Source organism: Phascolarctos cinereus, unplaced genomic scaffold (genome assembly GCF_003287225.1).
Source record: "Phascolarctos cinereus isolate Bilbo 61053 unplaced genomic scaffold, phaCin_HiC Scaffold_7;HRSCAF=346, whole genome shotgun sequence".
NCBI lineage: Eukaryota > Metazoa > Chordata > Mammalia > Diprotodontia > Phascolarctidae > Phascolarctos > Phascolarctos cinereus.
The window spans coordinates 68125599-68148215 of NW_027556180.1; the positions used below are offsets into that span (position 1 = coordinate 68125599).

At 44.7% G+C, this 22617-nt stretch overlaps 1 protein-coding gene across 1 annotated transcript in view; it reads left to right on the forward strand.

The window, feature by feature from the left end:
• Positions 1-22617, forward strand: part of TNS1 (tensin 1) — a 326151-nt gene that overhangs the window by 295788 nt on the left and 7746 nt on the right. The window contains 11 exon segments of the mRNA XM_021002764.2: positions 3893-4091; positions 10594-10778; positions 10781-11569; positions 14778-14864; positions 16415-16546; positions 16902-16994; positions 17542-17619; positions 19961-20029; positions 20662-20830; positions 21288-21356; positions 21972-22004. Coding sequence (XP_020858423.1) covers positions 3893-4091; positions 10594-10778; positions 10781-11569; positions 14778-14864; positions 16415-16546; positions 16902-16994; positions 17542-17619; positions 19961-20029; positions 20662-20830; positions 21288-21356; positions 21972-22004 — 1903 coding nt within the window.

The window sequence follows — 22617 nt, forward strand, 5'->3', positions numbered from 1 at the left end:
ACTGATCTTTCCACTTCCCATCCTTGAGGGTGTAGGGGTAGGGGTAGGAAGGGAGGCAAATCATTTTGTCATGATGTCCCAGAACACCATGAAGTGCCTCCCTGGGTTGGGCTGGCCCTCTCAAGAGCAATCAGTTCAACCTCTTGCTCTTTCCAGCCCAAACTCAGGGATTTGATTGTGGGGTAGAATTTGAAACAGAGAAGAAGGAAGAGGATGAATAGGGGGAATCAGAGGGTAGAACTGTGAGAATTATTGGTGTTGGGGCCAGAAAGGTAATCATTTCCAAACAGATTCAAGGTTTGGTCAAAGTGGCTGAGGCCAGTGAACTTAGTGAGGGATCACAATGGGAGCTGAATAAGAGATTTCTGGCTCATAAAAAAGAACCCAAATGGTGAAAAGTGAACTCTTTGGATTGGATAGAAATTGTCTCGTTATATTGTAAGCTCCTTGAGGCTAGGGATTATCTTTCGCTCCCCCTGTCCCCCTTTTTAAAAATCTCCAACACTTAGCATAGTGCCTGGCACTTAGTAGGCACTTAATGAATATTGGAATGTTTTCTTATCTGTAAAATGACCTAGGAAAGGAAATGGTAAACTTCTCCAGTATCTTTGCCAGGAAAACCCCAAATGGGATCTCAAAGAGTCTGGACACGACTGAAAAGACTTAATAACAAGAAGATGAATGTTGATTGATTGAGTATAGGGGAAGACAGTAGCAATGAAAGCAGAGGGAATATGGAAGGAGAGGAAAAAAATAGATTGGGGAGTTGGAGAAGAGGGAAAGGGAGAATGCAGATAGGAGAGGGGAGTGGCAAGGATAAGTAGGGGAAGAGAAGAAAGGTGAGGAGCAAGAAGAAGAGGAGGCTGGGGGAGGAGAGAAGAGGGAGGACAGGACCTGAGAAGGGTGGGGCTGGATTCTCCCATTGAAGGCAAACACCACAGCTCTGCAGTCCTGGGCTCTGGCCTGCTTAGGGCAGTTGTGGCTTGGTCTGGATTGTTCTGAAGCTACAGCTGGAAGGGTCTTTCCTGCTTGTCCTCAGGGGTAAGAGGGTCTTGGTCTCTCAGCTAGGCTCCCGTGTCCTTTGTAAATGCCTCCAGACTGTTTGTGGATGGAGAGCTGGTGTTTGTGTGGGTGTTGGGGGGTGAGGAGATTGCAGTGGAAGAGGAAGGTGGCATGGCAGTGGCCTTGATGTCTTAGAACAATGGGGAGGGCTCATCTCCGTGGACTGTGCTGCAGACTCTAGGGCGGGTTGTTTGGCTGCCTGATTTTCCCTGTTGGTATAAAGGAAGGATTCATTTCACCTACCTTCGCAGGGAGGTGTTCAGGGAACATTTGGCAGACAGGAAGAGGTGAGGAAGAGCATGGAATTTGAAGTAAGAGGGCTTGGGTTCAAATTTCAGTCTTGCCACTTACTGCCTATGTGACCTTGTGCAAATCACTTATTTTCTCTGGGCGCCAAGTTCCTTATCTGTTAAATGGAGGGGTTGGATTAGACGGCCTCTTGTTCCTTCCAACTTTAACATCTAGAATTCCATGATCCCTTTCTCTTCGCTGTCTGGGGTCAGCTCCACAAAGCAGGTTGTGTCTAATACAAGACCAGCACAAGAACTGATAGAACATTGTCCTTCTTTCCATCATCCTTTGAGGTTGCTTCGCGTGGAGAGGTTTCCCTGATTTAGGTTTCTGGAGGAAGGCTGAGTGTGTTCGGCAGAGAGATGGGCGTATCTCCTGCTTTTAAAGACCTCTGGGATGGTCCAGATTCTAATAGCTTCCCTTTGGGGTCAGAGTGCACTGCAGGTGACCTGCTGTTGTTGTGTTCTTCAGTGATGTCAGACTCTTTGTGACCCCATTGGGGTTTTCTTGGCAAAGATACTGGAGTGGTTTGTCATGTCCTTCTCCAGCTCTTTTACAGATGAGGAAACTGAGGCAAACAGGGTTAAGTGACTTGCCCAGGGTCACACAGCTAGTAACTGTCTGAGGCCGGATTTGAACTCAGGAAGATGAGTGTTCCTGACTCCATGCCTGTCACTCTATGCACTGCACCACCTAGCTGACCTCTAGGTTGGGTCTAGATTCCATAACTTTCCTTTGGAGCCAGCATACACTGAAGGTGACCAAAGGAAAAACTGTCCATAGTGGCATATGTGGCTTGGAGGGCAAGACATTTGTCCTTTTTCCTTTGTATCTCCATTGTCTGATTTTTCCTTTGTATCTCCATTGTCTAACATAGTAGGTACACAGTAGGCACTTAATGCATGCTTCTTGTTGAATTAGATGTCCAGAACTATTCAAACCCTGATCTGCCCTGTGTTCTTTTCTGGGCTTTATCACCAAGGAGGGACATGGGGATTTTGGGGAGGAAGAGCCACAGAGCCTGCAAAGGATAGTAAGTAGGGGCAGGAAGAAGAGGAAAAGGACTGTGGTGAACATTTGGTCTTATTTCTAACCTGGATAGTGACAAGTGCATGTTGAGAATTTTAGAGGGATGGCCTGGCATATCCCTCATGGCTTCACGTGGAGCCACACAATTACAGGATGCTGTGGAGTCCACCTCCCTGGTATCTCTTGAATATTTCTCCTTCTGTACTTCTTGCATCCTCCATAGTGGTAGCAAGGACTCATTACTACCTACCCGGACTATTGCAATAACTTCCTAAGAGGTCTTCCCAACTCCACTTTCTGCCTTTTCAAGTCATTCGCTCTCCCATTGCTAGATTGAGCTTCCTTATTCATAGATCTGGACTCAACAATGCTCTGCTCAGAAATCTTCCATGGGACCATATTGTGTCATGAGTAAGGCTCAAACTTCCTTGCTGGGCATTTAAAGCCTTTATAATCTGGGGCTACCTTACCTTTCTGCCCTACATTTCTATACTATTGCTCCTCTTTTCATACTCTTGTCCTCTACTAAGTGGACTCCTTTCTTTCCCTTAAACATTCCCCGCACCTTCCCCAGCTGTGACTCTTTATTCCCACTGTTCCTGTGCCTGGAACATCTCTTCTTCTCTTTTGCATGTTAATTTACTCAGCCTTTAAAGTCTCTCTAATCTGTAATGGACTTTTCCTGTGCCTGGAACATCTCTTCTCTTTTGCATGTTAAATTTACCCAGCCTTTAAAGTCTCTCTAATCTGTAATGGACTTTTCCCATCCTGAAACCTCATGCAACAATTTGCAGTATGTTTATTTTTTTCTTAGTCTAAATATTTATGAAGTAGGAGGCAAAGCAAGAATAATTATGGCATTGTATCTATATTGGGGTACGCTTTCTTACCAGTGCATGCAGTGTCTGGGAAAGAGCAGGCACAAACTTTAAGTAGTATGGTAGTGAAGCAAATGTGTTGGGAATATACATGCCCAAGGACTACCCATACGTCTGGAAGCCCAGGCCTTAGTGGCCTTGGGCATGGCCTAAGTACTTGGCATGTGTAATTGTGTATAGTTAAATTGTGTATAGATCTGTTAGATCCCTCTACTAGACCATAAGACTCGAAGGCTGGGATTGAGTTTTCTCTAAATTTTGTACCTTCCTCAGTGACCAATTCAATGCCCTGCACAAAGCAAGCACTTAATTAAATTGAATTTCTTGAAGCCAGTCAGTTCAGTAGAAATCTGCTAAATGGGAAGAATCTAGTAGTTCTGTGGGAGCTTCCTAGATTTCCTAAATTGAGGGGGAAGGGTATGGGGCAGGCCAATGACGCAAGGAAGGTTAATACGTGTGCCTGTTTTTCAGTTTGGGGTTTTGCAAAGATCTGTGTCAAAGCCTTTCTCCCCATTTGCTGATATTTACCAGAGGTAAAGAGGAGGCACACTAGGCCAGGCATTTTTAACTCCAGTGTCTTGTCTGATCTTTGTCACCTGCTCCGCTTAATAATATTCCTTTGTCTTTTGCAGAGCCCAGGAGCTATGTCGAATCTGTGGCTCGAACAGCTGTGGCTGGACCCCGAACCCAGGACAGTGAGCCCAAGAGCTCAACTCTCCTAACTACACAGACATACGGTTCTGAGACACCGCTGAGGAATGGAATTCTGGGCAACTCTTTTGCCCCACCCAGTCCCATCTCAACCAGCAGTCCCCTCCTTGGCACGGACAGGTATGGGGCCAGTTGGAGTGGAGGATTGTAGTGAAACTGGTGGGGGTGCAGAGAGTAGAGGGTGGATGGGGGTGTTATTAATACTTTGGTTGGTGGACCATTGTGAGAGTCTTGGGGTGGGGACCAGGTAGTCTTCACTGTGTTTGGAGGGGATAGATAATTGCAATCATGTCTGATTCGTTGTACCTTCTGCATCAATCAATCAGTAAGCATTTACTGAGCACCTATGAGGGGCCTGAGTTATACCAGACACCGTAGGGGATACAAGGTAGTACAAGGTACAGCCCTTGCCTTTACCAACTTTTCAATCCACACGGATATGAGGTATATATACATGAAATTATGAAATGACCTTATATATTATGCTAAAAGAGTGATGTTGATGAGATAAGGTGTCCAAAAGAGGGAAAGAGAAATTATGGGTTTGAGTGGCCTCTGGACTCTCCATAGAGGAGGAGGATGGGGGGACTTCAGGTAGAGGCTGAAGAATGAGTGGGATTTGGGTAAATAGAGATGAGAGATGGGAATTCAGGAAAGGGAGTAAGTGAAACTATCCCAACCTGGTTGGATCTCAAGTTTGAAGAAGATGAATAGCTGGTCTGAAGGAGGTTGAGGCCAGATTGTAGATAGTGTGTTTGAATCCTATAATTCTCATGTGCTAGCTCCATGGGATCACCCAGAGAGAGGGTGAGAATCTGTCAGTTTTAGTCTCTGCTATGTCGTGATTGCATTATGTAAAATTTATATTATAGCTATATGTGCATTTGCCTTATCTCTGTTACTAGATTATGAACCCCTAGAGGTCAGGGGCTGTGTTTTGATTTATCTTTGTATTCCCATGGCCTGTACCAGTGCTTTGCATGTTTTTTTTTTTGAGGGGGGTGGGGAACAGGGAATTAGACCCAAGATTTCATTGATATAAAGAATTCCCCCTTTACCAAAGCAGATTAGTACTGGCTTTGCAATTTATAGTCCCAGACAGTTGCTTAGGGGACTGGGAGGTTAATAGCTAGCTTACATTTAGTATTGAGTTTTAAAGTTTGCTGAGGGCTAGAACTAGGGGAAGTCAAGTGACTAGCCCAGGGTCACAAAGCCCGTTTATATTGAAGATAGACCTTAAACTCAGACCTTCCTGATTCCAAGGCGAGCACTTTCTCTGCTGAGTCCCAGTGGAATGGGATTGAAAGAGGGTCCAATGAATGGGTCTGTGTGACCTGGGACAAGTCATTCATCTTCCCCATGTCCTAGGCAGTTCTCTAAGATTATTCACTAAAGCTTTTATTAAACACTTACTATGCCCTGGGCTCTGTGCTAAGCTCAGAGAAAGTGGTGATCTGCATAGGTAGAGGGATTTCCTCCTTTGGGAGTTCTCTCCTAACACTGATGAAGTCCTTGTGTATCTAGGGAAGGTTGAGAAATTGTATCCCTTGTGTGTTACTTTGCAGTGCAGGTTTGGTGACTTTACAGTAACACGTATGATTTGACTTTTTTTTTTCCTCTTTAAGAGCTGGGATTTCATCAATATGGAGAATCCCACATGTGAAAACTCCCTCCCACTAGGACAGAGCATCAATTTCTCTGTAATTTATTGAAAGAGTGGCCTGGGGCACTGGGAAGCTAAGTCCTTTGTCCTTGAGCATATAGCTAGTATTAAGAAATCCAGGACTTGAACCCAGGTCTTTCTGGACTCCCGGGTCAGCCCTCTGTCCACTAAGCCATGCTGCCTTTTCTGACTTGACTTATTTATACCTATGGAGGGCATCATTTTCTGGCATTAAAAATTCATATATTTGTGAAAAGTCATCCTGTAGAAGGTATCACCCATTGTCCCCCCCCCTACACGCACTTCTCCCATTTGCATTCGAAGTGGCTGACTCCTTTTGCCTTCCCCTAATCTGGGTTCCATTGCTTCTATTTTGCTGTGTTCAGACAATATTTTGTGGAAGAAGAGAGATTTGATCAAACAATCATCGATTTACAGGGGGAGGGGACCTTAGAGGACATCTAGTTCAACCCTCTCATTTTACAGATGAATAACCCAGTGGTTAGTGACTTGTCCAAGGTCATACAGATAGGAAATAGTAGAGTTGGGATCTGAACCCAGGACCTCTGACTCCAGATCCAATAGGTTTTCCCACTATGCCAAATTGCCTCAGCTGCATCTGGACACTGGAGGAAGGGTGGGCTTTGGATTGTTAGAAAGGCAGTGGGGGGAAAAGGTATTCCCACATGGGCAATAGATTGAGTAAGGTTAGTAATGCATAAAGTGTGAGTGTGGTTGAGTTGGAGTGTAGGATATGATAAGACAGGGAAGGAAGGCTGGGGACACACTGTGGAGGGCCTTTTGTACCAGGCTGAGGAGTATGTACAAGGTTAATTCCTGGTTGGGATCCTCTATAAATGAATAATTCTGTCACTGAATCACTAATGCTCTTGACCTCCCTCCCACATCTTCCCCACTCCACCCCTCAAACCTCTAGGGGATCCATTCTGAATCTGGGACAGGGGCTCCAGCCATCTCCTTCTCTGTGTTTTCCTCTGGCCAAAGGGAAATTCCTTGGGCGGGGGTAGGGGGGCAGGGATCACTTCAGAGCATGGGAGTTGCAGCACTTCCTTCCTGAAGAGTGTCCTCCAGGCCAGGCCAGGCCAGGCCAGGCCAGCCTAGGCCAGCCTAGCCCAGCCCAGCCCAGCCCAGCCCAGCCTAGCCTAGCCCTCCTCTCTTTGGCTCTCTCTCCTTTCTGGTAGCTCTTTCTCAGATGGGTAGGGCTAGGGGAAAGACAGAACCAGTAAGAACAGACCTCCTTGGGTCCTATCCAGGATGATCAGATGCAATTAGTCTGGGGATTCGAGGAATTCTGGAAACACCGGCCTTGGACAGACCTTTCAGAGGTTACAGAATCACAGAACCTCAGAGCTGGAAGGGACCTCAGAGGTCATCTAATTCAAACTGTACCCACTTCAACCACAGCCTTGGCAAGTATTCATCCATCCTTCCTTTGAAGACTTTCAGTGACAGGTCTCTGCCTCCCATCCCTTTGAGGCAAGTTCTCCTTGTTAGGTGAGATTACATACTGGGCTCCTTATTATATTACAAGTGAGCTCCTTATAGAATATAAACTCCTTGAGGGTAAGGATGGTCCCATTTTTTTCTTTGTATCACCAGTTCCTCAAACTTAATGCTAGTTAGTTGATCCAGTAGGAAGTTATTCCTTATATCAAGGTGAAATCTGCCTCTTGGAAACTCTCCCTCTTTATCCTCTCTACTACTGCTCCTGAGTCTGTCTTATACAGCCCAGAAAAACAAGTATAATCCCTCTCCTACATAACAGCCCTTCAGATGCTTGATAGCAGCTCTCTGTCCCCTTCAAAGCTCAGCTCAAGCCCCATTTCCTTCTGAAAGTCTTCTCCACTGACCACTGACCCATAGAGATCTTTTCCTCCTCTGAACTTCCAGCCCTGATCTACTGAACCCTCCATTTTATTCTGTAAACTCTGTAGGTCTTCATGTGCAAGTACTAGCTGGATCAGGAGTTCCTTGAGAGAAAGGTTTGGGTTCCATCTCTGTCTCTCTCAGACCACCAGCTTCTTAAGGGCAGAGCTTGGGTCTTTCCTCTTCTATTGCACAGCTCTCAGAATTCTGAGCAGCCTGGTCCCTCCCATCCCCACCAAAGATGAGTGTTTCCCACTGCATTCAAATCCTCCAGGAATTGGCTTTAATAGCTTTCTTTAGTTATTGGCTAGCTGGCTAAATACTGTTGGTCGAGAAGTTCTGCATTGTAGCTCACCTAAATTCTTCCTATGCTAGTGAACTGCAGAGCTTGCCACTATTCTTTATGTACTAATCATCTATGGACCAAAGCAGGGGTCTCTTTTTCAGGACCTTACTCGGTCTTATCTCCTTCTGACCAATGGATCCAAGTTATCTTTCTCACTTTCTTAAGATCATAGGTTTGGAGTTGAAACTATCAAGTCCTTTCATCCTGTTTTCCTCCTCCCAATAAAGTGTTTCTATTCTAGCCCCATTCCTCATATTCTACTGCTCTCAGGGCAGTAGCATCCTGAGCCAGAACTCAGAACTCTAGACTGAGCTAGAAGTATATAATAGGATTAGAAAGAGCATTGGATTTAGGATCAGAAACCAATTGGCCATGTGACTTCAGGCAAGTCCAAAGTCTCTCTTCATCTGTAAAAGAAAAACATTGAACTAGATAGATGATCTCTAAGGTCCTTTCCAGCTCTAATATTTTATGATTCTGGGTCTGACCATGCAGATTGCGGGTTAAATTGGGATAAATCATTCAGAGCTCTCTTCTCATCCCTGCACTCACTTGTTCTTGCCTTGATGAAATATCTCAACCTGGCTGAGAATCCTTGGCTTCTGGCTTGGACCAGCTTGACCTCTGGAAGAAGCTGAAAGCCATGTGTAATAAGTAAAGTCATGCCCCAGGGAATCCACCCTGGCCAAACATTGCCTGTGGTGAGAGCCAGAGATGAGGGCCTCCTCCTGGTTTGAAATTGTGTGTCCTGTAACTTCATGCCTATGGCATGCCTCTCTTATGTAATGAGTTCCCCTCCCATAGGTAGCTCCCAAAACTTTCGTCAACCACACATGGTACACATTCCATTTATGGCCCATTTCTTCAGACTTTAGTACCCCAGTGGTTCTTGCTTTAAAAAAACCCCAAACTTTAGATGATTGAACATGATTTGAATGGGAGTAAAGGTGCTGGTGTTTTAAGGGTAATCCATAAAAATTTAGGGAAAGAATCCTCTTGGGGAAAGGGATAACCCAAGTCACAATCTAGGCATTCTACTTTTGAACAGTTCTCCTTGTTAGGTGAGATTACATACTGGGCTCCTTATTATATTGCAAGTGAGCTCCTTATAGAATATAAACTCCTTGAGGGGAAGGATGCCAACCTAGGTCAAACCAGGTTTCACTGGCTACTAAATCCAAGAGTCTGGGGAGAAAGCTCAGTGAAGGGTCCCTAATAGTGGTCCAAAGCAGAGTAATCAGCACAGAACAGGAAAGAGCTTGGATGGATATAATGTGCGTTAAAGTTTACAAGGCACTTTACATAAAACATCATCTCATTTGATTCTCATAGCAACCCATTTTACAGATCAGGAAATTAAAGTTCAAAGAAAATGAGAAGGTGGAAATAAGAACCCAGATTTATTTCAACTCTTCAATCCTCTAATTCTGTGGTGTTCAGTGAAATAATAAGTAATGACCTGATTTCTAGCTCTGGAACCACAATCAAATCACTAACTGCCATTGCTCCTGGAAAGGGTATGGCCAGTCTTCTATCCTAGGCTCCATTTACCATCCATGTGACTTTGTAGAACAAAATATCCATCCCTGGTCACCAATCTCAAATCTGTATTGTTTCTTCTATTTGAATATAAGCTCCTCAAAGACCAGGATTGGCTTGTTTTTTTTATTTGTGTCCCTAGTGCTTAGCTTACAACAAGTGCTTGATAAATTCTTTTTTTTTCATTCATTCATTCATTCATTCATTCATTCATTCATTCATTCATGACAGATTCTGGTTTTTACCTTTGGATATAATGTAATGTGTCAGGACCCAAATATCTCTTTTTGACTGGGAGGGACCATAGTTATGTTCTAGCTTCTCCAGATGTAAAATAAAGTTGATAACATAGGCATGGCATGTTATGGCATTACAGCTTTCTTTCACATAGTTTTACTTTTCAAGGTGACATTAGCATGATAACTATGCATTTTCCTCACTCTACTCCATCAGCTATCGCCATTGATTTGGACCATTATAAACTCCTCTCTTCTCCCACTCCATAGCAACATGGTTTTTTCCTTCTTGTCCAAAGTACTTTTTATAGATATAAAATTATGGTTCTTGGTCTTACCCTAGTCTGTGACATAGAAGTTTGGTTATACTAGGCTACATTAGGTTCAGTGAAGCCCTTTCTCCCTGAATGTGACCTCCCCCCCACCTGTGAGGACCGCCATATCTGTGACACAACTTGTCTGTTATTCTCCAGTTTTGAACTAAGAAAAGAGTTTAAATTCCATCAGCAGATAGAGGTTAATAGCATCTGATTAGGTCTCAGCAGACGCAGAGAAAGTTCTCTTTCCAGCTAACTAGATGCAAGATCTTCGGCCAAATTTTTCACCTCTCTGAGCCCTTTCTTCTAGGAAATGAAGGTTAGATTAGATGATTCCCAAGGCCTTTTCCAATGCTAACAGGTCATGCCTACGTTATCAACTTAATCAACTGGGGAAGCTGGAACATGACCATGGTCTTTCCAACGGGAAAGGGATGCAGGGGTCCTGACTCACTCCATGGTATCTGGAGGTAGAGACCAGAATCAGCTTCGCTTGGTTGGAAGACACTTACCAGTCTTGGCATGGGGGCTGGAGCTGAGTGTCTTACATAGTAATGTAGACAAACGTATTCACAGTAAATTCATTGCATGTGATTGACTGTTATATTCTGCATTCTTTGTCTCTTCTCTTTAGCACGTCTGTGGGGAGTTTCCCATCAGCAGAAAGTAGTGGCCTAGTCCCTAGGACACCCACCCAACCTCTGGCAGATGCTAGCTTCCTCTCTGGAAGCCTAGGGCAACCTTCTTCTGCCCAGAGCAGTTACCAGAACACCTCCCCTGCCCTACCAGCTGCCACCAGTGGCCACCGGAGTCCTGACTACTTTTCTCCAGACAGCCGGCTCAGTCTCAGTTCACCGTGGCTGGTGTCCACACCCTGCCTGGGAGCCCTCAGACTCTCCACCGGACGGTGGGGACCAACACTCCTCCTAGCCCAGGCTTTGGTCGGCGAGCAGTGAACCCTGGCATGGCGACCTCTTTGCTTGGTAGCCCTGGTCTGAGCCGCCGCCAGGTCTCAGGTCCCCTTGGTAACACAGTGGCTGGCCTCCACGGCAATGCCATTGCCAGCCCCCAGAGCAGTGTGGCTGCCTCCCCGGGAAGCCCTAGCCTGGGCCGGCACCCCACTGGTGCTGTCCACAGCAATTCAGTCACCACTCCAGGAAGTCCCAGCCTCAGCCGCCATGTGGCAGGCTTGGGAGGAGCTGGGCCGGTGGTCCCGGGCAGCCCTAGCATGGACAGGCATGCAGCCTATGGTGGCTATTCCACCCCTGAGGACAGAAGGCCTACTCTGTCCCGGCAAAGCAGTGCCTCAGGCTACCAGGCTCCCTCCACGCCTTCTTTCCCAGTGTCCCCAGCCTACTATCCTGGTATGAGCAGCCCAACATCCTCCTCGCCTGATTCTGCGGCTTTCCGGCAAGGAAGTCCTACACCTGCCTTGCCTGAGAAGCGGAGGATGTCCGCAGGAGATCGGGCAGGCAGCCTCCCCAACTATGCCACCGTCAATGGAAAAGTGTCCTCGTCCCCTGTGTCCAGTGGCATGTCCAGTCCCAGTGGCGGCAGCATGGTCTCCTTCTCCCACACCCTTCCTGACTTTTCCAAGTTCTCCATGCCAGGTGGGTACCCTTAACCCTAAGCTCAGAAACCCTAAGTGTATCTGCTTTGACCTTTGCCTCTGAATTTCTGTTTCCAAACTGACTGAGTTTGAAAGTGACCAAAGCTAGGCATCTAGAGACCGATATTCAAATCTTGGCCTTGGCTCTGATTTCCTACGTGAGCTTGAGAAAGTTAGTTAACTTCTGTAGGCCTTGATATCACAATCCGTACAATGAAGAGAATATTACCTTCCTTCCTCACCTCAGAATTGTTGAGCAATTGGACATGGGAAGGATTTTGGAACTAAAAGTACTATTTTAAGTATGAGGTATTATTATGACAGCCATATTATTTTGATTGTTGAGATTTAAGGCTATCTTGCAAGTAATAGCCTCCATCCTACTAAGAGGACATCTTCTAAACTCAGTAATCCATGCTTGCATAGATCTGGAACCCAACAGCCAATCTTAGAGCCCATTATAAGGACACCTGGATCTAGGCCTTCTAGTCCCTGCCTTTCCCTCCTGTCTGGGCTTCATCACCAGCAGTAACTCTAGGTCTATGCTGTTCTCTCTTTTCCCAGGAGTGACATTTTGCTCCCAGTCCCTCTCTCTCCTTGGGGGTATGTGAAGCTTCTGGGGGTCAGGACACTTCCTGTTTCCCACTATCTTACCCTGCTTAAAATAGCTATTGGAGTCAACACAGGAAGGCAGATGCATTTGTGGTCTGTCCTGGCAGCTCATTAGATAGAAACCGCAGCAGTGGGTGTATAGGGGCTTCAAAGCTGCAAGAAGGATGGCTTAGAACATTTCCAGACGCTCCCGGTCTTCTGATACTCCGAGTTCCAGAGGTCTTTTTAAGTGACTAGCTGTCAGGGAAGGAAAATTGACACCTCCCCATTCCCTTTGAAAAGTGGGTCAAAAGTACAGATTTGAGGAGCCCATTTCTGCCCTTTCAGAACAAGTGACTTGAAATTATAGCAGGAACAGATTGGTTGGCCTTCTGGGAAGAAGGCTCAAGATGGTTCCTTCTTGAACCCTCACAGCCTAACAGGATTCCAAGCATGGGCGTCTGTGACCTCTCTCTGAAGAATGGTAGAAGCAGAAAGATATCTTTCTTAGTCTTAGATATCTATGGGTTCCCAAGAACCCTGAGATCAGGGTGTGCAAAGGGGAAAATGATATAATAATAATAATAATAATAATAATAATAATAATAATAATAATAATAATAATAATAACAACAACAACAACAGTTAGCATTTCTATAATGCCTTAAGGTTTGCAAACAACCCTGGGAGGTAGGTGCTAGTATTATCCCCATTTTCAAGATCACACAAACTAGCAAGTATTGAAGAACAGATTCAGATTCAGGTCTTTCTAACTCCAGGTCCATCATTCTATTCACTGTATCGCATAGCTGCCCCTTATATGAATACAAACACATACATACATACACACACAATATACACATACATTTATACGTACAGATATCTTTCCGTGTGTGTGTATGGGGAATGAATAGCGAACAAGTAAGTATATACATATATACAGATACATCTATATCTGTATCTGTATATCTATACCTACACCTATATCCATATCTATCTGTTTCTACCCTGTAATATTTATAAAGATGATTGTTATAGAATGGTTACTGGGATCTCTCTTAAAAGAAGTAGGTACCTGGGGCAGCTGGGTGGTGCAGTGGGTAGGGCAGTGGCCCTAGCATTGGGAGGACCTAAGTTCAAATCCAGCCTCAGACACTTGACACTAGCTGTGTGACCCTGGACAAGTCACTTAACCCCCAACTACCTCAAAAAAAAAATAGAAGTAAGTACCTTTCACAGGCATATGTATATACCTATGTACATGTATATATGGGAGAAGTAGGGAGAAAGTAGGCATATATACATATGTATATACATACATACATGTATAATATTTCAACTAATATATTCCAATACATATCTATGCCTACTTATGCACACACATATACATAAATACATACATATATGTATATATAATTAATATAGATCTCGTGGAGGAAGTTGGGTTTGAAGTTTGATCTCAATAATAGATGTATTATATATACATACATATATATGTATGCCTTATATACCCTCAGCAGAAGCTGAGAATTGGAAGAGACCTTGGAGACCACCCTGCCTGCACCCAGACTGGAAGGGACAGGATGGTATAGTTGAACACATGGTGGATTGGGAACTGGGAGGCTTGAATTCTGGTTCTCCCTCTCTCTTACTAATCATGTAACCACATGCGAATCACTTCCTATCTCTGGGCCTCAGTTTCTTTTGTCTTAAAAATAAAGGAGTTGGCCTAGGTGACTGTTAATGTTGCTTTCGGCTTTGACTTTCCAAGAAAAATTATATGATGGACACATGGGGCACCTCTGGAAAGCTGCCTGGGAGTGTGAAACGTGGTACAAAATGCCACATTCCCAGTTGATCTCCAGATGCCAACTTAGTCACTCCTCTCTTTGCCCAAGTCCAATTGTGATCTACATTCTCAAGGTGATGTGCCATAATGATTTCTATTCATCTGGCCTCTGGTGGGGTGTCTTCAGGTTGGGGAGGGAGGAGGGAGCAGGTAGAAAAAGGATTTTTGGAAAGGTTTGATTGTTTTTTAAATTTTTTTTTCATTTTGGTGAGGCAGTCAGGGTCAAGTGATTTGCCCAAGGTCACGCAGCTAGTAAGTGTCAAGTGTCTGAGGTCAGATTCGAACCCAGGTCCTCCTGACTCCAAGGCCAGAGCTGTATCCACTGCGCCACCTAGCCACCCCATTTTGATTGTTTTTGCTTTCATTTTTAAGGCTATGTGAATTGGTCATGATGAAAAAGATTGGAAAAATAATGACATTTGATGAATGAGGGCAAAAAGCTGGGGTGATTTATTTGGAAGAAGAAAAACATGAAGAAAGGGGTCAGGAATGACCTTTAAACTTAAAAGAGACTGTTGAACAGAAATCAGAGGGATAAAGCTGCTATGAAGAGAATTTAGTTTTCAAGGAAGAATTTTGAGAGAAGGGTGTGTGCCCTCTGAGGAGGGCTTTTCAAACAGGAAAGAATTTTGTATGTCTGAGGTGGTTTAGGCAGAACTCCTGTTTGGAGGCAGGGGGGTGGATTAGATGGCCTTTTAGAGGTCCCGTCCAGTGCCATGATGATGGTATTTGATGCTCAATGTTCCTTTCCTCTCTTTCCTTCCTATAGACAACAGTCCTGAGACGCGGGCTAATGTTAAGTTTGTCCAGGACACATCCAAGTATTGGTACAAACCCGAGATCTCCAGGGAGCAGGGTGAGTCCTGGTGAAATGGACCATGGAGGATGACACTCCATGTACATTTCCACCTGTTACATCTATAAAGATGATTGTTTCAGAACCTTCTTTTGCACCTCTTCCTAAAGAAGCAAGACAAACACATGATCATGACTTCTTATAATCATCGGGGGCTCTGGGACAAAGTTGGGTTTGGAGTTTGACCTCAATACGGACTTGTTGACAGTGGTACTAAGATACTAGAACAGGTGACTAGGGAATCTCCTTCTATGACTCAGCCAATGAGCATTTATTAAGTGCTCACTGTGTGCCAGGCACTGTGTTAAGCCCTCAAAATAGAAACAAAAGGCAGAAACAGACCCTGCCTTCAAGAAGCTTCCATTCTAATAGAGGAGACATGTCAATGAGTAGATGCACAAAAGGCACACATGGAGTAGATGGAAGGGAAGAGAGTGCTAATTGAGCTGTTTTAATTAAAGGAATTTAAATTAAATTAATTAATGAAAGGAAATTAAGGAAGCCAGGGATCCCTATTGCCTCCTGAACCAAAAGCAAAATCCTCTGTTTGGCCTATAAAGTCCTCCATAATTTAGCCTTTTCCTGTGTTTCCAGTCTTCTTACACATTCCACTCCCAAGACTCTTCCATCCAGTGATACTGGTCTTCTTGCTGTTTGTACCTCGAACATGATGCTCCATCTCCTGCGTCCAAGCATTTTCATTGGCTGTTATCATGCTTGGAACTCTCTCCCTCCTCAAGTCTGCCTCCTGGTTTCCCTCAAGTCTCACTTAGGATCCTGTCTTCTGGAAAAAGCCTCTCCCAGTTGTCCTAATGCCTTCTCGTTATTGATTATCTCCAGTTTATCCCATCTGTGTCTTATTTGTACATGGTTGTTTGTGTCTTGTCTCCCCCATTAGACTGTCCTTGAGGACAGGGATTGTCTTTTGCCTTTCTTTATATCTTTATACTTAGCATAGTGCCTGGCACATAGTAGGAGCTTAGTAAATGCTAGTTGACTGGCTGACCAGTGGAATCTTAGAGATAGAGATGAGTAGGGAGAGTATTCTAGGCACAGGCAAGAGCCAGTAAAAAGACAGGAACACGGGAGATGGAGAATTGTGTGTGGGTGATAGTAAGTAAACCTGCATAGGTGAACTGTTCAGTGATTCAGTGCAGAGGGAAGTAATTAGTTAAAAGACAAAAGATAGGAAGGGGCCAAATTGTGAAAAACTTTAAATGCCAAACAGGAGAGACCTGGTCTGAATAGGGAGAGGCTCTACACTGCTCAGGGGCAGGGGAATGTCTTGAATGAAACTTCCTTTGAAATATCAGTGACAGACTGGGAGAACCCAGGAGTCCTGACCTCCAGCTTCTTTACCCTCTTGCAGCAAAAAAGGAGCATTGTCCTACAGGGAAGAGAAGGGGAAGGGAAAGAGAGGAAAAGGAAGAGAAGGGAAGGGAAACATAATTAAAGATTCTTGGAAGGCCTTGTTTGAATGGGCTGAAGGGATCAAATCACTAAATTATTATTTTCTTTTTCCATTTCCTCTTCTCCTCCACCCATTATAGCCATTACATTACTTAAGGACCGGGAGCCAGGAGCCTTCATCATTCGGGATAGCCATTCCTTTCGGGGAGCTTATGGCTTGGCCATGAAAGTGGCATCTCCTCCTCCCACAATCCTTCAGCAGAGTAAGAAAGGTAATGAATGTTTTCTCTGAGAATTGTACCACAGGGATGAGGAGGGAGATGATAGTGAGGGGTATGGCAAGAGGGGTGAGATTTGTCTGATTCTCTCTGTGCCTGACCTGGGGGTGAAGGGAGACTTACTGGGTGACTGGTGGGAAGGGGCCAAATGGAGCATCTTCTAAATTTGGACAGTCCTACTCCCTCTCCACTCATGTTATCCCCACATAGGACCCATGCCTCTTCCTCTATCCATCTCAGAAGGAGGTAAAGATTATAAGGAGGAGTAGAAGGACAGGGCCTCAGGTTCAGGGTAGAGAATAGGAGGGGAACATGGGAAGAGAGCAGTAACCCTGTCCTGTCCTTCCAGGGGACATGACCAATGAGCTAGTGAGGCATTTCCTGATTGAGACTAGCCCCAGAGGGGTGAAGCTGAAAGGATGTCCGAATGAGCCAAACTTTGGTGAGTTTGCCCATCTAATTTCTCCATGTTTCAGTATACTCTGTCAGGGAGTTCTTCTAAAAATCTGCCCTTTAATCTCTCCTGTTGCTCTGCCCGTTCCCATATAATTGTATGTAGCCTCTGTGTTACGACTCCTCTCTGTAGCTATCCTGTTCAGATGGAGGATTCAATAAGAAATGGGTTTATATTTGGGTTAGAGACATTAGGACAACTTCCATGGGGGATAGTTTTTAGTTTGTGTCCAAGGAAGACTTGAATATCTTTATTTGGGGAGCTGTTAAAAAGAAGATGAATATTTACCATCCTGAGGTGGTTAAAATATGTCTGTCCAGAGGCAAGGAGAATGGATGTTTAAATGACCTGAGCCCAGGCCAGGCGATTTGATCATATTCATGGCTATGGACTTTTGGGGAGGTTTCACATACACACAGCTCAGATGAAAGATGACATAAGTCATTCTACCATTCTTTATCTGAGTGTGACTCCCCTCTCCCAGCTGGCCAGCTCCCTCTAATGTTGCTTCCTGGATGTGTCTCTGTCCCTACAGGATGTCTCTCTGCTCTGGTCTACCAGCACTCTATCATCCCATTGGCTCTCCCCTGCAAGCTGGTCATTCCAAACCGAGGTAGGAGCCAGAGACTCGCTCAGCGAGCACACATTGATCCAGTTTTCCCGCAACATTCAGTCATCATTGCCAGTAGCTGCTTGGGAACACAGGGCCAAGATAGGCTGCCCTGCCAGTACAGGGAAACCTAAGCCTCTTCACCCATCCTCTGCCCCCAAAATTTCAGAAAGGCAGAATTGTTTAAAAAGCTCAAATCCATGAGCTCATGCGGTCATTGTGCCAGACAGAGCTGAACAGCACTGTGGAGCCAAGAGTTCAACGTCAGTCCACAAAATGGGCATCGACCCCAGCCGCATTTCATAAACTGTTACCTCCCATAGCTCTCCCGCCCCTCTTCATTCCCTCTTCCTGTTTCCTGTTGCTCATGGCTTAGAGGTTACCAAAATCTACCTGCAGCAGTTCCACTCCATTTTCCCATGGCCTTGTAACCTGAAATCCAAACTTGGACAATGGCAAGGAGGCTTAGTGTACTGAGTGTCAGATTTTGATGAGTCCTGCTGCCCATTTCTTTTGAACACTGGGTCTGGGGAAAGAGATCCTAAGTAGGTTGAGTGGAAACAGAATCTATTTCCCCTGCTATCAGGTCTCTTTCTGCCAGTTGATGTGATGACTCATTCTAGTTTATTGGGGGCTGAGTAGGGTGAGGAAATTATGGATAACCATTAGAATTATTGATAGTCACACATCTCTAGCATTGTGCTCCATGCTATGAGAAATAGTAGCCTCTTGTACGGTGCTTTGACAGCAGGGACTATTTTACACGGTGCCTGGCACACAGCAAGTGCTTAATAAATGCACATTGACTCACTGACTCTCAATAGGGAACTAATGTCCAAGAAACAATGAGGTACCAATACAAGGCAGTGTGCCATAAATGCTAAAATGTGTGATGTAGACATAAAGCACCATAGGAGGTCAGAGGAGGGAGAAGAGTCTGGAAGGACTTTTATGAAGGAGGTGGTCCTGAGCCAAGCCTGGGAAGTAGATTCAGAACATAGACCAGTTAGGCACCCACCTAGGGTATGACATCAGAGATTTAGGAGTGGAGGAAAGGGTGCAAGGAAGAACGTTTTAAATATAGCTTTTTCCAAGTACATTTATTTTTAAATTCAGAGCATTTCATTCTCCATAGCCCAGAGATATTTATGTTGGGACAAATCAGGTTGCAGTTGTTACTGTGAATGGTAACCCTTGAAAGGCACAGTTTTCAAATCTTATGTTGGCATGTGAATCCAGCTGTACCTTAAGGGATTCCAACAGACCAAGAGGTGAGGGGTTGGCAAAGGAAATTCTCTACCATCGCTGGTAGAGAATTCATAATGGGGAGTAGTGGGAAGGAAAGTTAGGCAACCAGGTGGTGAAAGGCCTTGGAAACCAGATGTCAGTACTTGGGATTGATCCTACAGGGAATTATGGGAGGTCTGTAAGCAGGAGACTGGTGCCATGTTGGAATACTTAATTTGGCTAGTTTGGAAATGAGAGAAAGCCTTGGGCAATTGAAGCCATTCAAGATGTGAGAAAGGCTAGGACTAGGGTGGTAGGTTTAGTGTTGTACCCTAGGTGGGGATGACCTGATCTGAGTCCTGGTTGCTCAAGTTTCACCTGCTTCATGAAGATTTTTCCAGACTCATCTCACCTCTGTGACCTACAATACTTTTTGCTGTGGCATCTCCAGCCATTACTGTCTAAGTAGAGGAAGGAGTTCAGACAGGATGACTTCTCCAGGTTCTTTTTAGCCATAGGGGTCTAGTTCCCAGCTCCTAACTTACATATCAATATGTATATGGATGTGGGGGAGGGGCAGAGAAGAGAGGAGACACCATGATTTCTCTGCATTCCTATATCATATTAATAGGAACATCAGAGGAAGCCCAGGTCTCTGACCCTGGTGCTCAATCTCTCCTTGGGATTCTAGGAGCACTGTACTCAACACTGACCATTTTTATTTCATAAATCGAATGCTTACATTCTAATTAATTAATGTTGATTCGCATAGCTTGTTGAAAAGTTCAGATATAACTTGAATAGCACACAGAACTTAAATACTCATTAAATAATACACTGTGGGATTGAAAACATTATTTCAACAGTTGTTGAGTTGTCCTCTATAAACAGTAATTCAATCACATTGCTGTTAAAATAATCGGGTAACATTAATGATGAAATAAATTTAGGCACTAAACAAATTGAACTCAGTTACTTTTAATTCAGCGAGGTGCATTGAGCGCAAGCAGGTCAAAGGCTGGCTAATAAAATGACATGCCTTGGAAAGCATTCGTTGCAGGTGGGGCTGTGGTCCTGCATCTGTTTCTCTGCATAACTTTCTGTGTTTTTGCCATAGATCCAACAGATGAGACAAAAGATAGCTCATCCGCCAATTCCACCACAGATCTACTGAAACAGGGGGCAGGTGAGTGGTCAGTGACAGTGGGGGCTTCTCACCTTTCTATGCTTCTACTCTCCTCGTTTTGCCCTGCCTGTCACCCCATTTCTGCACTCTATTTCTAATCCCAAACCTCCTGAATCAACAGCTTCCGCCAAATCAGAAAACGACATTTTCATTGGCAAGGACTGGAATGAAATCTTTCCAGGGGTGGGGACTTATTTCTTAAAAAAAATATTTTATTGATTTTTTAAAAACATCCCTGTTACTTGCAAATGACTCTCCTTTGCCATTAGAACCTTCCCTTGTAACAAAGGAATACAATGAAGCAAACCTAACCAACTCACTGGCCATATCTGAAAGTAAATGCCTCATCCTGCTCTTGTAGACAACCACCTCTCTTCCAAGGGTTAGGCAACATACTTAGGTCCTCTGGAGCTGTAATTGGTCATTGCATTGACCAGAAACCTGATGTTTCAATGTTATTTTCCCTTAAATTATTGTGGTAATTGTGTAAATTGTTCTCATGGTTCTGCTTAACTCTCCTCCGCATCAGTTCATTCAGATCTTCATATGTGTTATTTCTAATGGTCCAGTCATGCTCCATTACATTTATATAATATAATTTGTTCAGTCATTCCTGATGGTGTTTCTTTCAGCCTGCAATGTGCTTTTCGTCAATTCTGTTGACATGGAGTCACTCACGGGGCCCCAGGCCATTTCTAAAGCCACAGCTGAGACGCTGGCTGCAGACCCCACACCGGCTGCCACTATTGTCCACTTCAAGGTCTCCGCCCAGGGGATTACGCTGACAGACAACCAGAGGAAGTAAGGAATTCCCTCTCCCCAGCCCACTCTTTATGCAGTTTCCCCCACCTCTGACATCTCCAGTTATTGAAGGGTTTTTGGCTAAAAGTGGGAAGATGAAATGAATGATACCAGAAAGATGTCCCAGGCCAACCTACAAACCTTCAACTTTACCTCTCTCTGACATTTGTTCCTCTCCCCATCGGTGTTGAACATCTTCCCCACTCCACAGCCCCTGCCCCTTTCTTCTCTCTGTCCCACAGCTCCTGACCCCACGCTTCTGAGAAGGATTCTGTGGTATGCCTTTCTCTGTACCAGTTATTTACCCATGTCCCACTTCACCATGACATGAGGATTTTGAAATGTTATGAAAGGCAGAGGATAGCTCTAGAAGAACACAGAGAAAAAGAGACTGGAAAATAGGGCGGAGGGCCTAACAATCTACGTCCTCAACATTTATTCTATCTTTGTGCCTTAGGCTGTTCTTCAGGCGACATTATCCCCTCAACACTGTTACCTTCTGTGACTTGGACCCACAAGAACGGAAGTAAGTCTCCCATAGACCTCACCTTACCACCTCATCCCCCACATTCTCACTCAGTTATTAAGCAGAGAAGTGTGTGTATGTGTGGTTGTATGTTGTTATTCTTACCTCAGATGAAGATGCCTGATATTAATAGAGGTGATATAATTGCTATAGTAGTATAGTGGATAGAGTGTTGGACCTGAAATCAGGAAGACCTTAGTTCAGATCCCACCTCAGACATTTACTAGCTGTGGGACCCTGGGCCTGCCTTAGTTTCCTCATCTGTGAAATGGAGATGCTAATAACTCTTACTTCCAGTGGGTTATTGAGAGGATCAAATGAAATGATATTTGTGAACGTCCATTCTAGCTCTTAAGTTTGTGATCCTATGATTTTCCTGGGTGCCATATTTCATTCAACTTGCTTCTTTCTAACATGATGAGGAAAGGAATTGGCAAGTCAGCTGTATGCCAGCCTAGGCCAGCCTACATAAGACTGCAGTCAACATACACATGATAACTTTAGGGACCCGCTCTGCCTCTGGGGAAAGATTTCTAACCACATACTGGTGGAATGCCTATGCTTGGCTCCAGTAGAGGCAGAAAACTTGCTTACTCTTGCTTTTTCTTGCCTTAGGTGGATGAAAGCAGAGGGGGGTGTGCCTGCTAAGTAAGTATGGCTTCTTCCCCTCCCCTTTCTTGGGATGTTTCATCTTTGTGCCTCCCAAGATGACACAGGAGGAGGCTTCTGAAACATTGAGCATGCACAGGAGGTTGGGGGGAATGGGAATTAAGAGTTAAGAGTTGGGTAGAGGTCACATAGCCTAAAAGGTAAATTTAGTCAAATTAATCAACAATTCTTCCTGCCTTCCCTCTCCCCTCCTTCCCCCACCCCAGCAGCAATCCCTCTTATACTTAAGAGCAGCAGAGACTGTGTGAAGGACAAACACTAGATTTAGGCAGGTTTTGGGGAGCTGGTGTAGCATAATAAATAGATTCCTGGGCCTGAAGCCGGGAAGATCTGGGTTCAGATTCTAATTCTGACACATTAGATAGGCAAGTGACCTAATCTTTTAGAATCTCAATTTCCCCGTCTTTGCAAACTGGAAAGCATCATGTAAATGTCAGACATTGCTGTTCTTGGGAGCGTGTTTGTCCATTTCCATTTCATCCCAACTTGTCCCCAACTGGATTTTTTTTGATCATGGCCTGGCCATTTTTGTGGGCTCCTGTTAATGTTCATGGCTAGGCCAAGACCACCTAACCCACCAGAACAAGCAGTC